General features: G+C 36.1%; 1 protein-coding gene across 1 annotated transcript; it reads left to right on the top strand.

The window, feature by feature from the left end:
- LOC120520345 (receptor-type tyrosine-protein phosphatase eta-like) lies at window positions 1-25,068 on the top strand. Its single transcript, XM_039742778.1, has 10 exons — window positions 1-261; window positions 2,071-2,328; window positions 4,140-4,396; window positions 6,207-6,462; window positions 8,271-8,528; window positions 16,542-16,798; window positions 20,678-20,932; window positions 22,747-23,001; window positions 23,775-23,859; window positions 24,782-25,068. Exons 1-10 carry the CDS (start codon window positions 126-128, stop codon window positions 25,066-25,068), a joined length of 2,304 nt encoding a protein of 767 aa, XP_039598712.1. The 5' UTR covers window positions 1-125.

Genomic DNA, 25,068 nt, shown 5'->3' with positions numbered 1-25,068 from the left:
CAGAGCCTGATAAGGTGTACAATTTGACGATCAGTAATATCTCCACTAGCTCACTTTCTCTCAGCTGGACACCACCAAATGGCAACGTTGGAAGCTACAGAGTTGACGTTACTGGATCCACAGTGATGAATGTGACCACAACTTCGGCATTTGCTAATCTAACTGGACTAATACCCGGAAGCATGTATACCCTCCAAGTTGTGGCCTTGGCTGAGGACAATATGACTGAAGGAGATGCAGTGGCAGTCACGGGATTCACAAGTGAGCACACCTATCATCTGCTACCTGTAGATATTTCAGTTGAATCTATAATGTCCAAAAAACGGTGGTAATCTTCCCAGTCGCTTTTTACAATTGAACCACACAAATCAAAGATTGGTTATTTGTCCTGCCCCCTTGTTTTCAGTGATATACAGTCCTTCGTTCTGAACGACTCTGACAAGATGCGAATATGACGGAATACTGATGAAAAATGGCTACAGTTGATGGAAGATTTTTCCATATTTTTGTCTAGATTTTAAATTAAATGTAAACCAACTAGAAGTTTAAAATAAGCACTTCAAAAAAGAAATCAAACCTTAAATGTTATTTCATTTCACTTAGTAATGCACTGCTGTTTCAATCTATTTGGAACAATAAAAAGGACTCTTAACCATGCATTTTCAGTTATTTCCAGATTATTTGTAAATTTGTTATTTTAAAAAAGCAGAGGTTTAGTAGGCAAGCCTGGCGTGACATCACAAAGTTTTGCTAACGTTTATAGTAATGGTCTTATTGTACGTAATCTAAAAAATCATTTCAGTTTCTAAAATGTTATAGTGCTTCCTCATTGCCTTTCCATTATGAATACTGAAGTGAATGCATAGACTCAATTGTACTGATAGCAACAGCTCCGACAACTTTATTGAACTCCACTGATAAATATGACATTAGATTCCCTTTGCCCTAGTTAATTAGCTTCAGGTTCCGCTAGTGAATCGCTAGTAGAAAAAAGTGGGCTTTTCTGAGTTAATGCACAAGTATCCCTCTCACAGATGTATAATGCTTACAACTCTGACAACCAGAGAAGAACATTGGTGGGAATACAGAAGGAAAGAAAGGGAAGCTCCTCAAACATTAGAGCCTTCGCTGATATGTGTTTGAGGTTGCGTTCTGATATTTTGGAACATTTTCACTTTCTATTCCCTATTTTTTGTTTTGTTTTGCTTTGAATTAACTGTCATTATATCTCTACCGCACAGAAGAATCACAAAACAAGATTTTGACTATTGGTAAAAAGATATGAGGTAACTGTGTAATCAGTGACCCTTGTGATGCCTAAATGTGTAATTTCCTGCTTCAGTGAGAACGAAATTCCTCAAGAGCACTTCTTAACTTTGACGAGCATTCCTCCCAGGAATAGTGTCAGTTCCAGCAGTAAAAGTGATCTACATGTGACATTAAAGTTTGTTCAACCACAAAAAGAAAGGTCTTAAGCAGAGAATATTACATGTAACAGTTGCACTCATATAAGAGGAGAAACAGAATATAGGATCAGAGGAACCATGGGTGAAATCAGTGACTGGAAAAAGCCAGGATGTCTGAAATTTTTTAAATAATTAGATGCGTTAATCATGGCACATCTGAAGCAGAATTTTACGCGTTCAATCATTTGTAGGTTCAGATTTTTCAGTGTTTTTCAGAGAAGCTGTAGGATGATTTTTCAACCAGGAAAGACAGTATATTGACGAGAACAATTCAAGGACGTTGATGCCCGGGACATTGTTGAAGTAGAACGGGAAACGCAAGAGATAGTTATCAATTGTTTCTTTGCTTGCAGACATTCAAGATCAGTTTACTAGTGATGGAGAAAAACAATTTAAAAATAAAAATCCAATGTAAAAAAATATCAGAATTAATAAGCAATGTGATATCACTAAAATGTTGACGTTTCCAACCCCATGAATATTTAAATTCTATTTCAGAAACTTACATTGTGCAGTTTATAGTATACTGTAATTAGAAGTGTTATCTGTGTTCTCTACTGTATTGTTTATTTTAACCTATCCTTTTATTTTTTTCCTGTAACAGAGCCTGATAAGGTGTACAATTTGACGATCAGTAATATCTCCACTAGCTCACTTTCTCTCAGCTGGACACCACCAAATGGCAACGTTGGAAGCTACAGAGTTGACGTTACTGGATCCACAGTGATGAATGTGACCACAACTTCGGCATTTGCTAATCTAACTGGACTAATACCCGGAAGCATGTATACCCTCCAAGTTGTGGCCTTGGCTGAGGACAATATGACTGAAGGAGATGCAGTGGCAGTCACGGGATTCACAAGTGAGCACACCTATCATCTGCTACCTGTAGATATTTCAGTTGAATCTATAATGTCCAAAAAACGGTGGTAATCTTCCCAGTCGCTTTTTACAATTGAACCACACAAATCAAAGATTGGTTATTTGTCCTGCCCCCTTGTTTTCAGTGATATACAGTCCTTCGTTCTGAACGACTCTGACAAGATGCGAATATGACGGAATACTGATGAAAAATGGCTACAGTTGATGGAAGATTTTTCCATATTTTTGTCTAGATTTTAAATTAAATGTAAACCAACTAGAAGTTTAAAATAAGCACTTCAAAAAAGAAATCAAACCTTAAATGTTATTTCATTTCACTTAGTAATGCACTGCTGTTTCAATCTATTTGGAACAATAAAAAGGACTCTTAACCATGCATTTTCAGTTATTTCCAGATTATTTGTAAATTTGTTATTTTAAAAAAGCAGAGGTTTAGTAGGCAAGCCTGGCGTGACATCACAAAGTTTTGCTAACGTTTATAGTAATGGTCTTATTGTACGTAATCTAAAAAATCATTTCAGTTTCTAAAATGTTATAGTGCTTCCTCATTGCCTTTCCATTATGAATACTGAAGTGAATGCATAGACTCAATTGTACTGATAGCAACAGCTCCGACAACTTTATTGAACTCCACTGATAAATATGACATTAGATTCCCTTTGCCCTAGTTAATTAGCTTCAGGTTCCGCTAGTGAATCGCTAGTAGAAAAAAGTGGGCTTTTCTGAGTTAATGCACAAGTATCCCTCTCACAGATGTATAATGCTTACAACTCTGACAACCAGAGAAGAACATTGGTGGGAATACAGAAGGAAAGAAAGGGAAGCTCCTCAAACATTAGAGCCTTCGCTGATATGTGTTTGAGGTTGCGTTCTGATATTTTGGAACATTTTCACTTTCTATTCCCTATTTTTTGTTTTGTTTTGCTTTGAATTAACTGTCATTATATCTCTACCGCACAGAAGAATCACAAAACAAGATTTTGACTATTGGTAAAAAGATATGAGGTAACTGTGTAATCAGTGACCCTTGTGATGCCTAAATGTGTAATTTCCTGCTTCAGTGAGAACGAAATTCCTCAAGAGCACTTCTTAACTTTGACGAGCATTCCTGCCAGGAATAGTGTCAGTTCCAGCAGTAAAAAGTGATCTACATGTGACATTAAAGTTTGTTCAACCACAAAAAGAAAGGTCTTAAGCAGAGAATATTACATGTAACAGTTGCACTCATATAAGAGGAGAAACAGAATATAGGATCAGAGGAACCATGGGTGAAATCAGTGACTGGAAAAAGCCAGGATGTCTGAAATTTTTTAAATAATTAGATGCGTTAATCATGGCACATCTGAAGCAGAATTTTACGCGTTCAATCATTTGTAGGTTCAGATTTTTCAGTGTTTTTCAGAGAAGCTGTAGGATGATTTTTCAACCAGGAAAGACAGTATATTGACGAGAACAATTCAAGGACGTTGATGCCCGGGACATTGTTGAAGTAGAACGGGAAACGCGAAGAGATAGTTATCAATTGTTTCTTTGCTTGCAGACATTCAAGATCAGTTTACTAGTGATGGAGAAAAACAATTTAAAAATAAAAATCCAATGTAAAAAAATATCAGAATTAATAAGCAATGTGATATCACTAAAATGTTGACGTTTCCAACCCCATGAATATTTAAATTCTATTTCAGAAACTTACATTGTGCAGTTTATAGTATACTGTAATTAGAAGTGTTATCTGTGTTCTCTACTGTATTGTTTATTTTAACCTATCCTTTTATTTTTTTCCTGTAACAGAGCCTGATAAGGTGTACAATTTGACGATCAGTAATATCTCCACTAGCTCACTTTCTCTCAGCTGGACACCACCAAATGGCAACGTTGGAAGCTACAGAGTTGACGTTACTGGATCCACAGTGATGAATGTGACCACAACTTCGGCATTTGCTAATCTAACTGGACTAATACCCGGAAGCATGTATACCCTCCAAGTTGTGGCCTTGGCTGAGGACAATATGACTGAAGGAGATGCAGTGGCAGTCACGGATTCACAAGTGAGCACACCTATCATCTGCTACCTGTAGATATTTCAGTTGAATCTATAATGTCCAAAAAACGGTGGTAATCTTCCCAGTCGCTTTTTACAATTGAACCACACAAATCAAAGATTGGTTATTTGTCCTGCCCCCTTGTTTTCAGTGATATACAGTCCTTCGTTCTGAACGACTCTGACAAGATGCGAATATGACGGAATACTGATGAAAAATGGCTACAGTTGATGGAAGATTTTTCCATATTTTTGTCTAGATTTTAAATTAAATGTAAACCAACTAGAAGTTTAAAATAAGCACTTCAAAAAAGAAATCAAACCTTAAATGTTATTTCATTTCACTTAGTAATGCACTGCTGTTTCAATCTATTTGGAACAATAAAAAGGACTCTTAACCATGCATTTTCAGTTATTTCCAGATTATTTGTAAATTTGTTATTTTAAAAAAGCAGAGGTTTAGTAGGCAAGCCTGGCGTGACATCACAAAGTTTTGCTAACGTTTATAGTAATGGTCTTATTGTACGTAATCTAAAAAATCATTTCAGTTTCTAAAATGTTATAGTGCTTCCTCATTGCCTTTCCATTATGAATACTGAAGTGAATGCATAGACTCAATTGTACTGATAGCAACAGCTCCGACAACTTTATTGAACTCCACTGATAAATATGACATTAGATTCCCTTTGCCCTAGTTAATTAGCTTCAGGTTCCGCTAGTGAATCGCTAGTAGAAAAAAGTGGGCTTTTCTGAGTTAATGCACAAGTATCCCTCTCACAGATGTATAATGCTTACAACTCTGACAACCAGAGAAGAACATTGGTGGGAATACAGAAGGAAAGAAAGGGAAGCTCCTCAAACATTAGAGCCTTCGCTGATATGTGTTTGAGGTTGCGTTCTGATATTTTGGAACATTTTCACTTTCTATTCCCTATTTTTTGTTTTGTTTTGCTTTGAATTAACTGTCATTATATCTCTACCGCACAGAAGAATCACAAAACAAGATTTTGACTATTGGTAAAAAGATATGAGGTAACTGTGTAATCAGTGACCCTTGTGATGCCTAAATGTGTAATTTCCTGCTTCAGTGAGAACAAAATTCCTCAAGAGCACTTCTTAACTTTGACGAGCATTCCTGCCAGGAATAGTGTCAGTTCCAGCAGTAAAAAGTGATCTACATGTGACATTAAAGTTTGTTCAACCACAAAAAGAAAGGTCTTAAGCAGAGAATATTACATGTAACAGTTGCACTCATATAAGAGGAGAAACAGAATATAGGATCAGAGGAACCATGGGTGAAATCAGTGACTGGAAAAAGCCAGGATGTCTGAAATTTTTTAAATAATTAGATGCGTTAATCATGGCACATCTGAAGCAGAATTTTACGCGTTCAATCATTTGTAGGTTCAGATTTTTCAGTGTTTTTCAGAGAAGCTGTAGGATGATTTTTCAACCAGGAAAGACAGTATATTGACGAGAACAATTCAAGGACGTTGATGCCGGGACATTGTTGAAGTAGAACGGAAACGCAAGAGATAGTTATCAATTGTTTCTTTGCTTGCAGACATTCAAGATCAGTTTACTAGTGATGGAGAAAAACAATTTAAAAATAAAAATCCAATGTAAAAAAATATCAGAATTAATAAGCAATGTGATATCACTAAAATGTTGACGTTTCCAACCCCATGAATATTTAAATTCTATTTCAGAAACTTACATTGTGCAGTTTATAGTATACTGTAATTAGAAGTGTTATCTGTGTTCTCTACTGTATTGTTTATTTTAACCTATCCTTTTATTTTTTTCCTGTAACAGAGCCTGATAAGGTGTACAATTTGACGATCAGTAATATCTCCACTAGCTCACTTTCTCTCAGCTGGACACCACCAAATGGCAACGTTGGAAGCTACAGAGTTGACGTTACTGGATCCACAGTGATGAATGTGACCACAACTTCGGCATTTGCTAATCTAACTGGACTAATACCCGGAAGCATGTATACCCTCCAAGTTGTGGCCTTGGCTGAGGACAATATGACTGAAGGAGATGCAGTGGCAGTCACGGGATTCACAAGTGAGCACACCTATCATCTGCTACCTGTAGATATTTCAGTTGAATCTATAATGTCCAAAAAACGGTGGTAATCTTCCCAGTCGCTTTTTACAATTGAACCACACAAATCAAAGATTGGTTATTTGTCCTGCCCCCTTGTTTTCAGTGATATACAGTCCTTCGTTCTGAACGACTCTGACAAGATGCGAATATGACGGAATACTGATGAAAAATGGCTACAGTTGATGGAAGATTTTTCCATATTTTTGTCTAGATTTTAAATTAAATGTAAACCAACTAGAAGTTTAAAATAAGCACTTCAAAAAAGAAATCAAACCTTAAATGTTATTTCATTTCACTTAGTAATGCACTGCTGTTTCAATCTATTTGGAACAATAAAAAGGACTCTTAACCATGCATTTTCAGTTATTTCCAGATTATTTGTAAATTTGTTATTTTAAAAAAGCAGAGGTTTAGTAGGCAAGCCTGGCGTGACATCACAAAGTTTTGCTAACGTTTATAGTAATGGTCTTATTGTACGTAATCTAAAAAATCATTTCAGTTTCTAAAATGTTATAGTGCTTCCTCATTGCCTTTCCATTATGAATACTGAAGTGAATGCATAGACTCAATTGTACTGATAGCAACAGCTCCGACAACTTTATTGAACTCCACTGATAAATATGACATTAGATTCCCTTTGCCCTAGTTAATTAGCTTCAGGTTCCGCTAGTGAATCGCTAGTAGAAAAAAGTGGGCTTTTCTGAGTTAATGCACAAGTATCCCTCTCACAGATGTATAATGCTTACAACTCTGACAACCAGAGAAGAACATTGGTGGGAATACAGAAGGAAAGAAAGGGAAGCTCCTCAAACATTAGAGCCTTCGCTGATATGTGTTTGAGGTTGCGTTCTGATATTTTGGAACATTTTCACTTTCTATTCCCTATTTTTTGTTTTGTTTTGCTTTGAATTAACTGTCATTATATCTCTACCGCACAGAAGAATCACAAAACAAGATTTTGACTATTGGTAAAAAGATATGAGGTAACTGTGTAATCAGTGACCCTTGTGATGCCTAAATGTGTAATTTCCTGCTTCAGTGAGAACGAAATTCCTCAAGAGCACTTCTTAACTTTGACGAGCATTCCTCCCAGGAATAGTGTCAGTTCCAGCAGTAAAAGTGATCTACATATGACATAAAGTTTGTTCAACCACAAAAAGAAAGGTCTTAAGCAGAGAATATTACATGTAACAGTTGCACTCATATAAGAGGAGAAACAGAATATAGGATCAGAGGAACCATGGGTGAAATCAGTGACTGGAAAAAGCCAGGATGTCTGAAATTTTTTAAATAATTAGATGCGTTAATCATGGCACATCTGAAGCAGAATTTTACGCGTTCAATCATTTGTAGGTTCAGATTTTTCAGTGTTTTTCAGAGAAGCTGTAGGATGATTTTTCAACCAGGAAAGACAGTATATTGACGAGAACAATTCAAGGACGTTGATGCCGGGACATTTTTGAAGTAGAACGGGAAACGCGAAGAGATAGTTATCAATTGTTTCTTTGCTTGCAGACATTCAAGATCAGTTTACTAGTGATGGAGAAAAACAATTTAAAAATAAAAATCCAATGTAAAAAAATATCAGAATTAATAAGCAATGTGATATCACTAAAATGTTGACGTTTCCAACCCCATGAATATTTAAATTCTATTTCAGAAACTTACATTGTGCAGTTTATAGTATACTGTAATTAGAAGTGTTATCTGTGTTCTCTACTGTATTGTTTATTTTAACCTATCCTTTTATTTTTTTCCTGTAACAGAGCCTGATAAGGTGTACAATTTGACGATCAGTAATATCTCCACTAGCTCACTTTCTCTCAGCTGGACACCACCAAATGGCAACGTTGGAAGCTACAGAGTTGACGTTACTGGATCCACAGTGATGAATGTGACCACAACTTCGGCATTTGCTAATCTAACTGGACTAATACCCGGAAGCATGTATACCCTCCAAGTTGTGGCCTTGGCTGAGGACAATATGACTGAAGGAGATGCAGTGGCAGTCACGGGATTCACAAGTGAGCACACCTATCATCTGCTACCTGTAGATATTTCAGTTGAATCTATAATGTCCAAAAAACGGTGGTAATCTTCCCAGTCGCTTTTTACAATTGAACCACACAAATCAAAGATTGGTTATTTGTCCTGCCCCCTTGTTTTCAGTGATATACAGTCCTTCGTTCTGAACGACTCTGACAAGATGCGAATATGACGGAATACTGATGAAAAATGGCTACAGTTGATGGAAGATTTTTCCATATTTTTGTCTAGATTTTAAATTAAATGTAAACCAACTAGAAGTTTAAAATAAGCACTTCAAAAAAGAAATCAAACCTTAAATGTTATTTCATTTCACTTAGTAATGCACTGCTGTTTCAATCTATTTGGAACAATAAAAAGGACTCTTAACCATGCATTTTCAGTTATTTCCAGATTATTTGTAAATTTGTTATTTTAAAAAAGCAGAGGTTTAGTAGGCAAGCCTGGCGTGACATCACAAAGTTTTGCTAACGTTTATAGTAATGGTCTTATTGTACGTAATCTAAAAAATCATTTCAGTTTCTAAAATGTTATAGTGCTTCCTCATTGCCTTTCCATTATGAATACTGAAGTGAATGCATAGACTCAATTGTACTGATAGCAACAGCTCCGACAACTTTATTGAACTCCACTGATAAATATGACATTAGATTCCCTTTGCCCTAGTTAATTAGCTTCAGGTTCCGCTAGTGAATCGCTAGTAGAAAAAAGTGGGCTTTTCTGAGTTAATGCACAAGTATCCCTCTCACAGATGTATAATGCTTACAACTCTGACAACCAGAGAAGAACATTGGTGGGAATACAGAAGGAAAGAAAGGGAAGCTCCTCAAACATTAGAGCCTTCGCTGATATGTGTTTGAGGTTCGTTCTGATATTTTGGAACATTTTCACTTTCTATTCCCTATTTTTTGTTTTGTTTTGCTTTGAATTAACTGTCATTATATCTCTACCGCACAGAAGAATCACAAAACAAGATTTTGACTATTGGTAAAAAGATATGAGGTAACTGTGTAATCAGTGACCCCTTGTGATGCCTAAATGTGTAATTTCCCTGCTTCAGTGAGAACGAAATTCCTCAAGAGCACTTCTTAACTTTGACGAGCATTCCTCCCAGGAATAGTGTCAGTTCCAGCAGTAAAAAGTGATCTACGTATGACAATAAAGTTTGTTCAACCACAAAAAGAAAGGTCTTAAGCAGAGAATATTACATGTAACAGTTGCACTCATATAAGAGGAGAAACAGAATATAGGATCAGAGGAACCATGGGTGAAATCAGTGACTGGAAAAAGCCAGGATGTCTGAAATTTTTTAAATAATTAGATGCGTTAATCATGGCACATCTGAAGCAGAATTTTACGCGTTCAATCATTTGTAGGTTCAGATTTTTCAGTGTTTTTCAGAGAAGCTGTAGGATGATTTTTCAACCAGGAAAGACAGTATATTGACGAGAACAATTCAAGGACGTTGATGCCCGGGACATTGTTGAAGTAGAACGGGAAACGCGAAGAGATAGTTATCAATTGTTTCTTTGCTTGCAGACATTCAAGATCAGTTTACTAGTGATGGAGAAAAACAATTTAAAAATAAAAATCCAATGTAAAAAAATATCAGAATTAATAAGCAATGTGATATCACTAAAATGTTGACGTTTCCAACCCCATGAATATTTAAATTCTATTTCAGAAACTTACATTGTGCAGTTTATAGTATACTGTAATTAGAAGTGTTATCTGTGTTCTCTACTGTATTGTTTATTTTAACCTATCCTTTTATTTTTTTCCTGTAACAGAGCCTGATAAGGTGTACAATTTGACGATCAGTAATATCTCCACTAGCTCACTTTCTCTCAGCTGGACACCACCAAATGGCAACGCTTGGAAGCTACAGAGTTGACGTTACTGGATCCACAGTGATGAATGTGACCACAACTTCGGCATTTGCTAATCTAACTGGACTAATACCCGGAAGCATGTATACCCTCCAAGTTGTGGCCTTGGCTGAGGACAATATGACTGAAGGAGATGCAGTGGCAGTCACGGATTCACAAGTGAGCACACCTATCATCTGCTACCTGTAGATATTTCAGTTGAATCTATAATGTCCAAAAAACGGTGGTAATCTTCCCAGTCGCTTTTTACAATTGAACCACACAAATCAAAGATTGGTTATTTGTCCTGCCCCCTTGTTTTCAGTGATATACAGTCCTTCGTTCTGAACGACTCTGACAAGATGCGAATATGACGGAATACTGATGAAAAATGGCTACAGTTGATGGAAGATTTTTCCATATTTTTGTCTAGATTTTAAATTAAATGTAAACCAACTAGAAGTTTAAAATAAGCACTTCAAAAAAGAAATCAAACCTTAAATGTTATTTCATTTCACTTAGTAATGCACTGCTGTTTCAATCTATTTGGAACAATAAAAAGGACTCTTAACCATGCATTTTCAGTTATTTCCAGATTATTTGTAAATTTGTTATTTTAAAAAAGCAGAGGTTTAGTAGGCAAGCCTGGCGTGACATCACAAAGTTTTGCTAACGTTTATAGTAATGGTCTTATTGTACGTAATCTAAAAAATCATTTCAGTTTCTAAAATGTTATAGTGCTTCCTCATTGCCTTTCCATTATGAATACTGAAGTGAATGCATAGACTCAATTGTACTGATAGCAACAGCTCCGACAACTTTATTGAACTCCACTGATAAATATGACATTAGATTCCCTTTGCCCTAGTTAATTAGCTTCAGGTTCCGCTAGTGAATCGCTAGTAGAAAAAAGTGGGCTTTTCTGAGTTAATGCACAAGTATCCCTCTCACAGATGTATAATGCTTACAACTCTGACAACCAGAGAAGAACATTGGTGGGAATACAGAAGGAAAGAAAGGGAAGCTCCTCAAACATTAGAGCCTTCGCTGATATGTGTTTGAGGTTGCGTTCTGATATTTTGGAACATTTTCACTTTCTATTCCCTATTTTTTGTTTTGTTTTGCTTTGAATTAACTGTCATTATATCTCTACCGCACAGAAGAATCACAAAACAAGATTTTGACTATTGGTAAAAAGATATGAGGTAACTGTGTAATCAGTGACCCTTGTGATGCCTAAATGTGTAATTTCCTGCTTCAGTGAGAACGAAATTCCTCAAGAGCACTTCTTAACTTTGACGAGCATTCCTCCCAGGAATAGTGTCAGTTCCAGCAGTAAAAAGTGATCTACGTATGACATAAAGTTTGTTCAACCACAAAAAGAAAGGTCTTAAGCAGAGAATATTACATGTAACAGTTGCACTCATATAAGAGGAGAAACAGAATATAGGATCAGAGGAACCATGGGTGAAATCAGTGACTGGAAAAAGCCAGGATGTCTGAAATTTTTTAAATAATTAGATGCGTTAATCATGGCACATCTGAAGTAGAATTTTACGCGTTCAATCATTTGTAGGTTCAGATTTTTCAGTGTTTTTCAGAGAAGCTGTAGGATGATTTTTCAACCAGGAAAGACAGTATATTGACGAGAACAATTCAAGGACGTTGATGCCGGGACATTGTTGAAGTAGAACGGGAAACGCGAAGAGATAGTTATCAATTGTTTCTTTGCTTGCAGACATTCAAGATCAGTTTACTAGTGATGGAGAAAAACAATTTAAAAATAAAAATCCAATGTAAAAAAATATCAGAATTAATAAGCAATGTGATATCACTAAAATGTTGACGTTTCCAACCCCATGAATATTTAAATTCTATTTCAGAAACTTACATTGTGCAGTTTATAGTATACTGTAATTAGAAGTGTTATCTGTGTTCTCTACTGTATTGTTTATTTTAACCTATCCTTTCATTTTTTTCCTGTAACAGAGCCTGATAAGGTGTACAATTTGACGATCAGTAATATCTCCACTAGCTCACTTTCTCTCAGCTGGACACCACCAAATGGCAACGTTGGAAGCTACAGAGTTGACGTTACTGGATCCACAGTGATGAATGTGACCACAACTTCGGCATTTGCTAATCTAACTGGACTAATACCCGGAAGCATGTATACCCTCCAAGTTGTGGCCTTGGCTGAGGACAATATGACTGAAGGAGATGCAGTGGCAGTCACGGATTCACAAGTGAGCACACCTATCATCTGCTACCTGTAGATATTTCAGTTGAATCTATAATGTCCAAAAAACGGTGGTAATCTTCCCAGTCGCTTTTTACAATTGAACCACACAAATCAAAGATTGGTTATTTGTCCTGCCCCCTTGTTTTCAGTGATATACAGTCCTTCGTTCTGAACGACTCTGACAAGATGCGAATATGACGGAATACTGATGAAAAATGGCTACAGTTGATGGAAGATTTTTCCATATTTTTGTCTAGATTTTAAATTAAATGTAAACCAACTAGAAGTTTAAAATAAGCACTTCAAAAAAGAAATCAAACCTTAAATGTTATTTCATTTCACTTAGTAATGCACTGCTGTTTCAATCTATTTGGAACAATAAAAAGGACTCTTAACCATGCATTTTCAGTTATTTCCAGATTATTTGTAAATTTGTTATTTTAAAAAAGCAGAGGTTTAGTAGGCAAGCCTGGCGTGACATCACAAAGTTTTGCTAACGTTTATAGTAATGGTCTTATTGTACGTAATCTAAAAAATCATTTCAGTTTCTAAAATGTTATAGTGCTTCCTCATTGCCTTTCCATTATGAATACTGAAGTGAATGCATAGACTCAATTGTACTGATAGCAACAGCTCCGACAACTTTATTGAACTCCACTGATAAATATGACATTAGATTCCCTTTGCCCTAGTTAATTAGCTTCAGGTTCCGCTAGTGAATCGCTAGTAGAAAAAAGTGGGCTTTTCTGAGTTAATGCACAAGTATCCCTCTCACAGATGTATAATGCTTACAACTCTGACAACCAGAGAAGAACATTGGTGGGAATACAGAAGGAAAGAAAGGGAAGCTCCTCAAACATTAGAGCCTTCGCTGATATGTGTTTGAGGTTGCGTTCTGATATTTTGGAACATTTTCACTTTCTATTCCCTATTTTTTGTTTTGTTTTGCTTTGAATTAACTGTCATTATATCTCTACCGCACAGAAGAATCACAAAACAAGATTTTGACTATTGGTAAAAAGATATGAGGTAACTGTGTAATCAGTGACCCTTGTGATGCCTAAATGTGTAATTTCCTGCTTCAGTGAGAACGAAATTCCTCAAGAGCACTTCTTAACTTTGACGAGCATTCCTCCCAGGAATAGTGTCAGTTCCAGCAGTAAAAAGTGATCTACGTATGACATAAAGTTTGTTCAACCACAAAAAGAAAGGTCTTAAGCAGAGAATATTACATGTAACAGTTGCACTCATATAAGAGGAGAAACAGAATATAGGATCAGAGGAACCATGGGTGAAATCAGTGACTGGAAAAAGCCAGGATGTCTGAAATTTTTTAAATAATTAGATGCGTTAATCATGGCACATCTGAAGCAGAATTTTACGCGTTCAATCATTTGTAGGTTCAGATTTTTCAGTGTTTTTCAGAGAAGCTGTAGGATGATTTTTCAACCAGGAAAGACAGTATATTGACGAGAACAATTCAAGGACGTTGATGTCCGGGACATTGTTGAAGTAGAACGGGAAACGCGAAGAGATAGTTATCAATTGTTTCTTTGCTTGCAGACATTCAAGATCAGTTTACTAGTGATGGAGAAAAACAATTTAAAAATAAAAATCCAATGTAAAAAAATATCAGAATTAATAAGCAATGTGATATCACTAAAATGTTGACGTTTCCAACCCCATGAATATTTAAATTCTATTTCAGAAACTTACATTGTGCAGTTTATAGTATACTGTAATTAGAAGTGTTATCTGTGTTCTCTACTGTATTGTTTATTTTAACCTATCCTTTTATTTTTTTCCTGTAACAGAGCCTGATAAGGTGTACAATTTGACGATCAGTAATATCTCCACTAGCTCACTTTCTCTCAGCTGGACACCACCAAATGGCAACGTTGGAAGCTACAGAGTTGACGTTACTGGATCCACAGTGATGAATGTGACCACAACTTCGGCATTTGCTAATCTAACTGGACTAATACCCGGAAGCATGTATACCCTCCAAGTTGTGGCCTTGGCTGAGGACAATATGACTGAAGGAGATGCAGTGGCAGTCACGGATTCACAAGTGAGCACACCTATCATCTGCTACCTGTAGATATTTCAGTTGAATCTATAATGTCCAAAAAACGGTGGTAATCTTCCCAGTCGCTTTTTACAATTGAACCACACAAATCAAAGATTGGTTATTTGTCCTGCCCCCTTGTTTTCAGTGATATACAGTCCTTCGTTCTGAACGACTCTGACAAGATGCGAATATGACGGAATACTGATGAAAAATGGCTACAGTTGATGGAAGATTTTTCCATATTTTTGTCTAGATTTTAAATTAAATGTAAACCAACTAGAAGTTTAAAATAAGCACTTCAAAAAAGAAATCAAACCTTAAATGTTATTTCATTTCACTTAGTAATGCACTGCTGTTTCAATCTATTTGGAACAATAAAAAGGACTCTTAACCATGCATTTTCAGTTATTTCCAGATTATTTGTAAATTTGTTATTTTAAAAAAGCAGAGGTTTAGTAGGCAAGCCTGGCGTGACATCACAAAGTTTTGCTAACGTTTATAGTAATGGTCTTATTGTACGTAATCTAAAAAATCATTTCAGTTTCTAAAATGTTATAGTGCTTCCTCATTGCCTTTCCATTATGAATACTGAAGTGAATGCATAGACTCAATTGTACTGATAGCAACAGCTCCGACAACTTTATTGAACTCCACTGATAAATATGACATTAGATTCCCTTTGCCCTAGTTAATTAGCTTCAGGTTCCGCTAGTGAATCGCTAGTAGAAAAAAGTGGGCTTTTCTGAGTTAATGCACAAGTATCCCTCTCACAGATGTATAATGCTTACAACTCTGACAACCAGAGAAGAACATTGGTGGGAATACAGAAGGAAAGAAAGGGAAGCTCCTCAAACATTAGAGCCTTCGCTGATATGTGTTTGAGGTTGCGTTCTGATATTTTGGAACATTTTCACTTTCTATTCCCTATTTTTTGTTTTGTTTTGCTTTGAATTAACTGTCATTATATCTCTACCGCACAGAAGAATCACAAAACAAGATTTTGACTATTGGTAAAAAGATATGAGGTAACTGTGTAATCAGTGACCCTTGTGATGCCTAAATGTGTAATTTCCTGCTTCAGTGAGAACGAAATTCCTCAAGAGCACTTCTTAACTTTGACGAGCATTCCTCCCAGGAATAGTGTCAGTTCCAGCAGTAAAAGTGATCTACGTATGACAATAAAGTTTGTTCAACCACAAAAAGAAAGGTCTTAAGCAGAGAATATTACATGTAACAGTTGCACTCATATAAGAGGAGAAACAGAATATAGGATCAGAGGAACCATGGGTGAAATCAGTGACTGGAAAAAGCCAGGATGTCTGAAATTTTTTAAATAATTAGATGCGTTAATCATGGCACATCTGAAGCAGAATTTTACGCGTTCAATCATTTGTAGGTTCAGATTTTTCAGTGTTTTTCAGAGAAGCTGTAGGATGATTTTTCAACCAGGAAAGACAGTATATTGACGAGAACAATTCAAGGACGTTGATGCCCGGGACATTGTTGAAGTAGAACGGGAAACGCGAAGAGATAGTTATCAATTGTTTCTTTGCTTGCAGACATTCAAGATCAGTTTACTAGTGATGGAGAAAAACAATTTAAAAATAAAAATCCAATGTAAAAAAATATCAGAATTAATAAGCAATGTGATATCACTAAAATGTTGACGTTTCCAACCCCATGAATATTTAAATTCTATTTCAGAAACTTACATTGTGCAGTTTATAGTATACTGTAATTAGAAGTGTTATCTGTGTTCTCTACTGTATTGTTTATTTTAACCTATCCTTTTATTTTTTTCCTGTAACAGAGCCTGGTAAGGTTCACAATTTGACGATCAGTAATATCTCCACTAGCTCACTTTCTCTCAGCTGGACACCACCAAATGGCAACGCTGGAAGCTACAGAGTTGACGTTACTGGATCCACAGTGATGAATGTGACCACAACTTCGGCATTTGCTAATCTAACTGGACTAATACCCGGAAGCATGTATACCCTCCAAGTTGTGGCCTTGGCTGAGGACAATATGACTGAAGGAGATGCAGTGGCAGTCACGGATTCACAAGTGAGCACACCTATCATCTGCTACCTGTAGATATTTCAGTTGAATCTATAATGTCCAAAAAACGGTGGTAATCTTCCCAGTCGCTTTTTACAATTGAACCACACAAATCAAAGATTGGTTATTTGTCCTGCCCCCTTGTTTTCAGTGATATACAGTCCTTCGTTCTGAACGACTCTGACAAGATGCGAATATGACGGAATACTGATGAAAAATGGCTACAGTTGATGGAAGATTTTTCCATATTTTTGTCTAGATTTTAAATTAAATGTAAACCAACTAGAAGTTTAAAATAAGCACTTCAAAAAAGAAATCAAACCTTAAATGTTATTTCATTTCACTTAGTAATGCACTGCTGTTTCAATCTATTTGGAACAATAAAAAGGACTCTTAACCATGCATTTTCAGTTATTTCCAGATTATTTGTAAATTTGTTATTTTAAAAAAGCAGAGGTTTAGTAGGCAAGCCTGGCGTGACATCACAAAGTTTTGCTAACGTTTATAGTAATGGTCTTATTGTACGTAATCTAAAAAAAATCATTTCAGTTTCTAAAATGTTATAGTGCTTCCTCATTGCCTTTCCATTATGAATACTGAAGTGAATGCATAGACTCAATTGTACTGATAGCAACAGCTCCGACAACTTTATTGAACTCCACTGATAAATATGACATTAGATTCCCTTTGCCCTAGTTAATTAGCTTCAGGTTCCGCTAGTGAATCGCTAGTAGAAAAAAGTGGGCTTTTCTGAGTTAATGCACAAGTATCCCTCTCACAGATGTATAATGCTTACAACTCTGACAACCAGAGAAGAACATTGGTGGGAATACAGAAGGAAAGAAAGGGAAGCTCCTCAAACATTAGAGCCTTCGCTGATATGTGTTTGAGGTTGCGTTCTGATATTTTGGAACATTTTCACTTTCTATTCCCTATTTTTTGTTTTGTTTTGCTTTGAATTAACTGTCATTATATCTCTACCGCACAGAAGAATCACAAAACAAGATTTTGACTATTGGTAAAAAGATATGAGGTAACTGTGTAATCAGTGACCCTTGTGATGCCTAAATGTGTAATTCCCTGCTTCAGTGAGAACGAAATTCCTCAAGAGCACTTCTTAACTTTGACGAGCATTCCTCCCAGGAATAGTGTCAGTTCCAGCAGTAAAAAGTGATCTACGTATGACATTAAAGTTTGTTCAACCACAAAAAGAAAGGTCTTAAGCAGAGAATATTACATGTAACAGTTGCACTCATATAAGAGGAGAAACAGAATATAGGATCAGAGGAACCATGGGTGAAATCAGTGACTGGAAAAAGCCAGGATGTCTGAAATTTTTTAAATAATTAGATGCGTTAATCATGGCACATCTGAAGCAGAATTTTACGCGTTCAATCATTTGTAGGTTCAGATTTTTCAGTGTTTTTCAGAGAAGCTGTAGGATGATTTTTCAACCAGGAAAGACAGTATATTGACGAGAACAATTCAAGGACGTTGATGCCCGGGACATTGTTGAAGTAGAACGGGAAACGCGAAGAGATAGTTATCAATTGTTTCTTTGCTTGCAGACATTCAAGATCAGTTTACTAGTGATGGAGAAAAACAATTTAAAAATAAAAATCCAATGTAAAAAAATATCAGAATTAATAAGCAATGTGATATCACTAAAATGTTGACGTTTCCAACCCCATGAATATTTAAATTCTATTTCAGAAACTTACATTGTGCAGTTTATAGTATACTGTAATTAGAAGTGTTATCTGTGTTCTCTACTGTATTGTTTATTTTAACCTATCCTTTTATTTTTTTCCTGTAACAGAGCCTGATAAGGTGTACAATTTGACGATCAGTAATATCTCCACTAGCTCACTTTCTCTCAGCTGGACACCACCAAATGGCAACGCTTGGAAGCTACAGAGTTGACGTTACTGGATCCACAGTGATGAATGTGACCACAACTTCGGCATTTGCTAATCTAACTGGACTAATACCCGGAAGCATGTATACCCTCCAAGTTGTGGCCTTGGCTGAGGACAATATGACTGAAGGAGATGCAGTGGCAGTCACGGATTCACAATGAGCACACCTATCATCTGCTACCTGTAGATATTTCAGTTGAATCTATAATGTCCAAAAAACGGTGGTAATCTTCCCAGTCGCTTTTTACAATTGAACCACACAAATCAAAGATTGGTTATTTGTCCTGCCCCCTTGTTTTCAGTGATATACAGTCCTTCGTTCTGAACGACTCTGACAAGATGCGAATATGACGGAATACTGATGAAAAATGGCTACAGTTGATGGAAGATTTTTCCATATTTTTGTCTAGATTTTAAATTAAATGTAAACCAACTAGAAGTTTAAAATAAGCACTTCAAAAAAGAAATCAAACCTTAAATGTTATTTCATTTCACTTAGTAATGCACTGCTGTTTCAATCTATTTGGAACAATAAAAAGGACTCTTAACCATGCATTTTCAGTTATTTCCAGATTATTTGTAAATTTGTTATTTTAAAAAAGCAGAGGTTTAGTAGGCAAGCCTGGCGTGACATCACAAAGTTTTGCTAACGTTTATAGTAATGGTCTTATTGTACGTAATCTAAAAAATCATTTCAGTTTCTAAAATGTTATAGTGCTTCCTCATTGCCTTTCCATTATGAATACTGAAGTGAATGCATAGACTCAATTGTACTGATAGCAACAGCTCCGACAACTTTATTGAACTCCACTGATAAATATGACATTAGATTCCCTTTGCCCTAGTTAATTAGCTTCAGGTTCCGCTAGTGAATCGCTAGTAGAAAAAAGTGGGCTTTTCTGAGTTAATGCACAAGTATCCCTCTCACAGATGTATAATGCTTACAACTCTGACAACCAGAGAAGAACATTGGTGGGAATACAGAAGGAAAGAAAGGGAAGCTCCTCAAACATTAGAGCCTTCGCTGATATGTGTTTGAGGTTGCGTTCTGATATTTTGGAACATTTTCACTTTCTATTCCCTATTTTTTGTTTTGTTTTGCTTTGAATTAACTGTCATTATATCTCTACCGCACAGAAGAATCACAAAACAAGATTTTGACTATTGGTAAAAAGATATGAGGTAACTGTGTAATCAGTGACCCTTGTGATGCCTAAATGTGTAATTTCCTGCTTCAGTGAGAACGAAATTCCTCAAGAGCACTTCTTAACTTTGACGAGCATTCCTCCCAGGAATAGTGTCAGTTCCAGCAGTAAAAAGTGATCTACGTGACATAAAGTTTGTTCAACCACAAAAAGAAAGGTCTTAAGCAGAGAATATTACATGTAACAGTTGCACTCATATAAGAGGAGAAACAGAATATAGGATCAGAGGAACCATGGGTGAAATCAGTGACTGGAAAAAGCCAGGATGTCTGAAATTTTTTAAATAATTAGATGCGTTAATCATGGCACATCTGAAGCAGAATTTTACGCGTTCAATCATTTGTAGGTTCAGATTTTTCAGTGTTTTTCAGAGAAGCTGTAGGATGATTTTTCAACCAGGAAAGACAGTATATTGACGAGAACAATTCAAGGACGTTGATGCCGGGACATTGTTGAAGTAGAACGGGAAACGCGAAGAGATAGTTATCAATTGTTTCTTTGCTTGCAGACATTCAAGATCAGTTTACTAGTGATGGAGAAAAACAATTTAAAAATAAAAATCCAATGTAAAAAAATATCAGAATTAATAAGCAATGTGATATCACTAAAATGTTGACGTTTCCAACCCCATGAATATTTAAATTCTATTTCAGAAACTTACATTGTGCAGTTTATAGTATACTGTAATTAGAAGTGTTATCTGTGTTCTCTACTGTATTGTTTATTTTAACCTATCCTTTTATTTTTTTCCTGTAACAGAGCCTGATAAGGTGTACAATTTGACGATCAGTAATATCTCCACTAGCTCACTTTCTCTCAGCTGGACACCACCAAATGGCAACGTTGGAAGCTACAGAGTTGACGTTACTGGATCCACAGTGATGAATGTGACCACAACTTCGGCATTTGCTAATCTAACTGGACTAATACCCGGAAGCATGTATACCCTCCAAGTTGTGGCCTTGGCTGAGGACAATATGACTGAAGGAGATGCAGTGGCAGTCACGGATTCACAAGTGAGCACACCTATCATCTGCTACCTGTAGATATTTCAGTTGAATCTATAATGTCCAAAAAACGGTGGTAATCTTCCCAGTCGCTTTTTACAATTGAACCACACAAATCAAAGATTGGTTATTTGTCCTGCCCCCTTGTTTTCAGTGATATACAGTCCTTCGTTCTGAACGACTCTGACAAGATGCGAATATGACGGAATACTGATGAAAAATGGCTACAGTTGATGGAAGATTTTTCCATATTTTTGTCTAGATTTTAAATTAAATGTAAACCAACTAGAAGTTTAAAATAAGCACTTCAAAAAAGAAATCAAACCTTAAATGTTATTTCATTTCACTTAGTAATGCACTGCTGTTTCAATCTATTTGGAACAATAAAAAGGACTCTTAACCATGCATTTTCAGTTATTTCCAGATTATTTGTAAATTTGTTATTTTAAAAAAGCAGAGGTTTAGTAGGCAAGCCTGGCGTGACATCACAAAGTTTTGCTAACGTTTATAGTAATGGTCTTATTGTACGTAATCTAAAAAAAATCATTTCAGTTTCTAAAATGTTATAGTGCTTCCTCATTGCCTTTCCATTATGAATACTGAAGTGAATGCATAGACTCAATTGTACTGATAGCAACAGCTCCGACAACTTTATTGAACTCCACTGATAAATATGACATTAGATTCCCTTTGCCCTAGTTAATTAGCTTCAGGTTCCGCTAGTGAATCGCTAGTAGAAAAAAGTGGGCTTTTCTGAGTTAATGCACAAGTATCCCTCTCACAGATGTATAATGCTTACAACTCTGACAACCAGAGAAGAACATTGGTGGGAATACAGAAGGAAAGAAAGGGAAGCTCCTCAAACATTAGAGCCTTCGCTGATATGTGTTTGAGGTTGCGTTCTGATATTTTGGAACATTTTCACTTTCTATTCCCTATTTTTTGTTTTGTTTTGCTTTGAATTAACTGTCATTATATCTCTACCGCACAGAAGAATCACAAAACAAGATTTTGACTATTGGTAAAAAGATATGAGGTAACTGTGTAATCAGTGACCCTTGTGATGCCTAAATGTGTAATTTCCTGCTTCAGTGAGAACGAAATTCCTCAAGAGCACTTCTTAACTTTGACGAGCATTCCTCCCAGGAATAGTGTCAGTTCCAGCAGTAAAAAGTGATCTACGTATGACAATAAAGTTTGTTCAACCACAAAAAGAAAGGTCTTAAGCAGAGAATATTACATGTAACAGTTGCACTCATATAAGAGGAGAAACAGAATATAGGATCAGAGGAACCATGGGTGAAATCAGTGACTGGAAAAAGCCAGGATGTCTGAAATTTTTTAAATAATTAGATGCGTTAATCATGGCACATCTGAAGCAGAATTTTACGCGTTCAATCATTTGTAGGTTCAGATTTTTCAGTGTTTTTCAGAGAAGCTGTAGGATGATTTTTCAACCAGGAAAGACAGTATATTGACGAGAACAATTCAAGGACGTTGATGCCGGGACATTGTTGAAGTAGAACGGGAAACGCGAAGAGATAGTTATCAATTGTTTCTTTGCTTGCAGACATTCAAGATCAGTTTACTAGTGATGGAGAAAAACAATTTAAAAATAAAAATCCAATGTAAAAAAATATCAGAATTAATAAGCAATGTGATATCACTAAAATGTTGACGTTTCCAACCCCATGAATATTTAAATTCTATTTCAGAAACTTACATTGTGCAGTTTATAGTATACTGTAATTAGAAGTGTTATCTGTGTTCTCTACTGTATTGTTTATTTTAACCTATCCTTTTATTTTTTTCCTGTAACAGAGCCTGATAAGGTGTACAATTTGACGATCAGTAATATCTCCACTAGCTCACTTTCTCTCAGCTGGACACCACCAAATGGCAACGTTGGAAGCTACAGAGTTGACGTTACTGGATCCACAGTGATGAATGTGACCACAACTTCGGCATTTGCTAATCTAACTGGACTAATACCCGGAAGCATGTATACCCTCCAAGTTGTGGCCTTGGCTGAGGACAATATGACTGAAGGAGATGCAGTGGCAGTCACGGATTCACAAGTGAGCACACCTATCATCTGCTACCTGTAGATATTTCAGTTGAATCTATAATGTCCAAAAAACGGTGGTAATCTTCCCAGTCGCTTTTTACAATTGAACCACACAAATCAAAGATTGGTTATTTGTCCTGCCCCCTTGTTTTCAGTGATATACAGTCCTTCGTTCTGAACGACTCTGACAAGATGCGAATATGACGGAATACTGATGAAAAATGGCTACAGTTGATGGAAGATTTTTCCATATTTTTGTCTAGATTTTAAATTAAATGTAAACCAACTAGAAGTTTAAAATAAGCACTTCAAAAAAGAAATCAAACCTTAAATGTTATTTCATTTCACTTAGTAATGCACTGCTGTTTCAATCTATTTGGAACAATAAAAAGGACTCTTAACCATGCATTTTCAGTTATTTCCAGATTATTTGTAAATTTGTTATTTTAAAAAAGCAGAGGTTTAGTAGGCAAGCCTGGCGTGACATCACAAAGTTTTGCTAACGTTTATAGTAATGGTCTTATTGTACGTAATCTAAAAAATCATTTCAGTTTCTAAAATGTTATAGTGCTTCCTCATTGCCTTTCCATTATGAATACTGAAGTGAATGCATAGACTCAATTGTACTGATAGCAACAGCTCCGACAACTTTATTGAACTCCACTGATAAATATGACATTAGATTCCCTTTGCCCTAGTTAATTAGCTTCAGGTTCCGCTAGTGAATCGCTAGTAGAAAAAAGTGGGCTTTTCTGAGTTAATGCACAAGTATCCCTCTCACAGATGTATAATGCTTACAACTCTGACAACCAGAGAAGAACATTGGTGGGAATACAGAAGGAAAGAAAGGGAAGCTCGTTTGAGGTTGGTTCGTTCTGATATTTTGGAACATTTTCACTTTCTATTCCCTATTTTTGTTTTGTTTTGCTTTGAATTAACTGTCATTATATCTCTACCGACAGAAGAATCACAAAACAAGATTTTGACTATTGGTAAAAGATATGAGGTAACTGTGTAATCAGTGACCCTTGTGATGCCTAAATGTGTAATTCCCTGCTTCAGTGAGAACGAAATTCCTCAAGAGCACTTCTTAACTTTGACGAGCATTCCTCCCAGGAATAGTGTCAGTTCCAGCAGTAAAAAGTGATCTACGTGACATTAAAGTTTGTTCAACCACAAAAAGAAAGGTCTTAAGCAGAGAATATTACATGTAACAGTTGCACTCATATAAGAGGAGAAACAGAATATAGGATCAGAGGAACCATGGGTGAAATCAGTGACTGGAAAAAGCCAGGATGTCTGAAATTTTTTAAATAATTAGATGCGTTAATCATGGCACATCTGAAGCAGAATTTTACGCGTTCAATCATTTGTAGGTTCAGATTTTTCAGTGTTTTTCAGAGAAGCTGTAGGATGATTTTTCAACCAGGAAAGACAGTATATTGACGAGAACAATTCAAGGACGTTGATGCCCGGGACATTGTTGAAGTAGAACGGGAAACGCGAAGAGATAGTTATCAATTGTTTCTTTGCTTGCAGACATTCAAGATCAGTTTACTAGTGATGGAGAAAAACAATTTAAAAATAAAAATCCAATGTAAAAAAATATCAGAATTAATAAGCAATGTGATATCACTAAAATGTTGACGTTTCCAACCCCATGAATATTTAAATTCTATTTCAGAAACTTACATTGTGCAGTTTATAGTATACTGTAATTAGAAGTGTTATCTGTGTTCTCTACTGTATTGTTTATTTTAACCTATCCTTTTATTTTTTTCCTGTAACAGAGCCTGATAAGGTGTACAATTTGACGATCAGTAATATCTCCACTAGCTCACTTTCTCTCAGCTGGACACCACCAAATGGCAACGTTGGAAGCTACAGAGTTGACGTTACTGGATCCACAGTGATGAATGTGACCACAACTTCGGCATTTGCTAATCTAACTGGACTAATACCCGGAAGCATGTATACCCTCCAAGTTGTGGCCTTGGCTGAGGACAATATGACTGAAGGAGATGCAGTGGCAGTCACGGATTCACAAGTGAGCACACCTATCATCTGCTACCTGTAG

Source organism: Polypterus senegalus, unplaced genomic scaffold, assembly GCF_016835505.1.
Source record: "Polypterus senegalus isolate Bchr_013 unplaced genomic scaffold, ASM1683550v1 scaffold_3309, whole genome shotgun sequence".
In the NCBI taxonomy this organism is placed as follows: Eukaryota; Metazoa; Chordata; class Cladistia; order Polypteriformes; family Polypteridae; genus Polypterus; species Polypterus senegalus.
The sequence above is the reverse complement of the archived record's forward strand: the minus strand, read 5'-3'. Positions and strand labels throughout refer to the sequence as shown.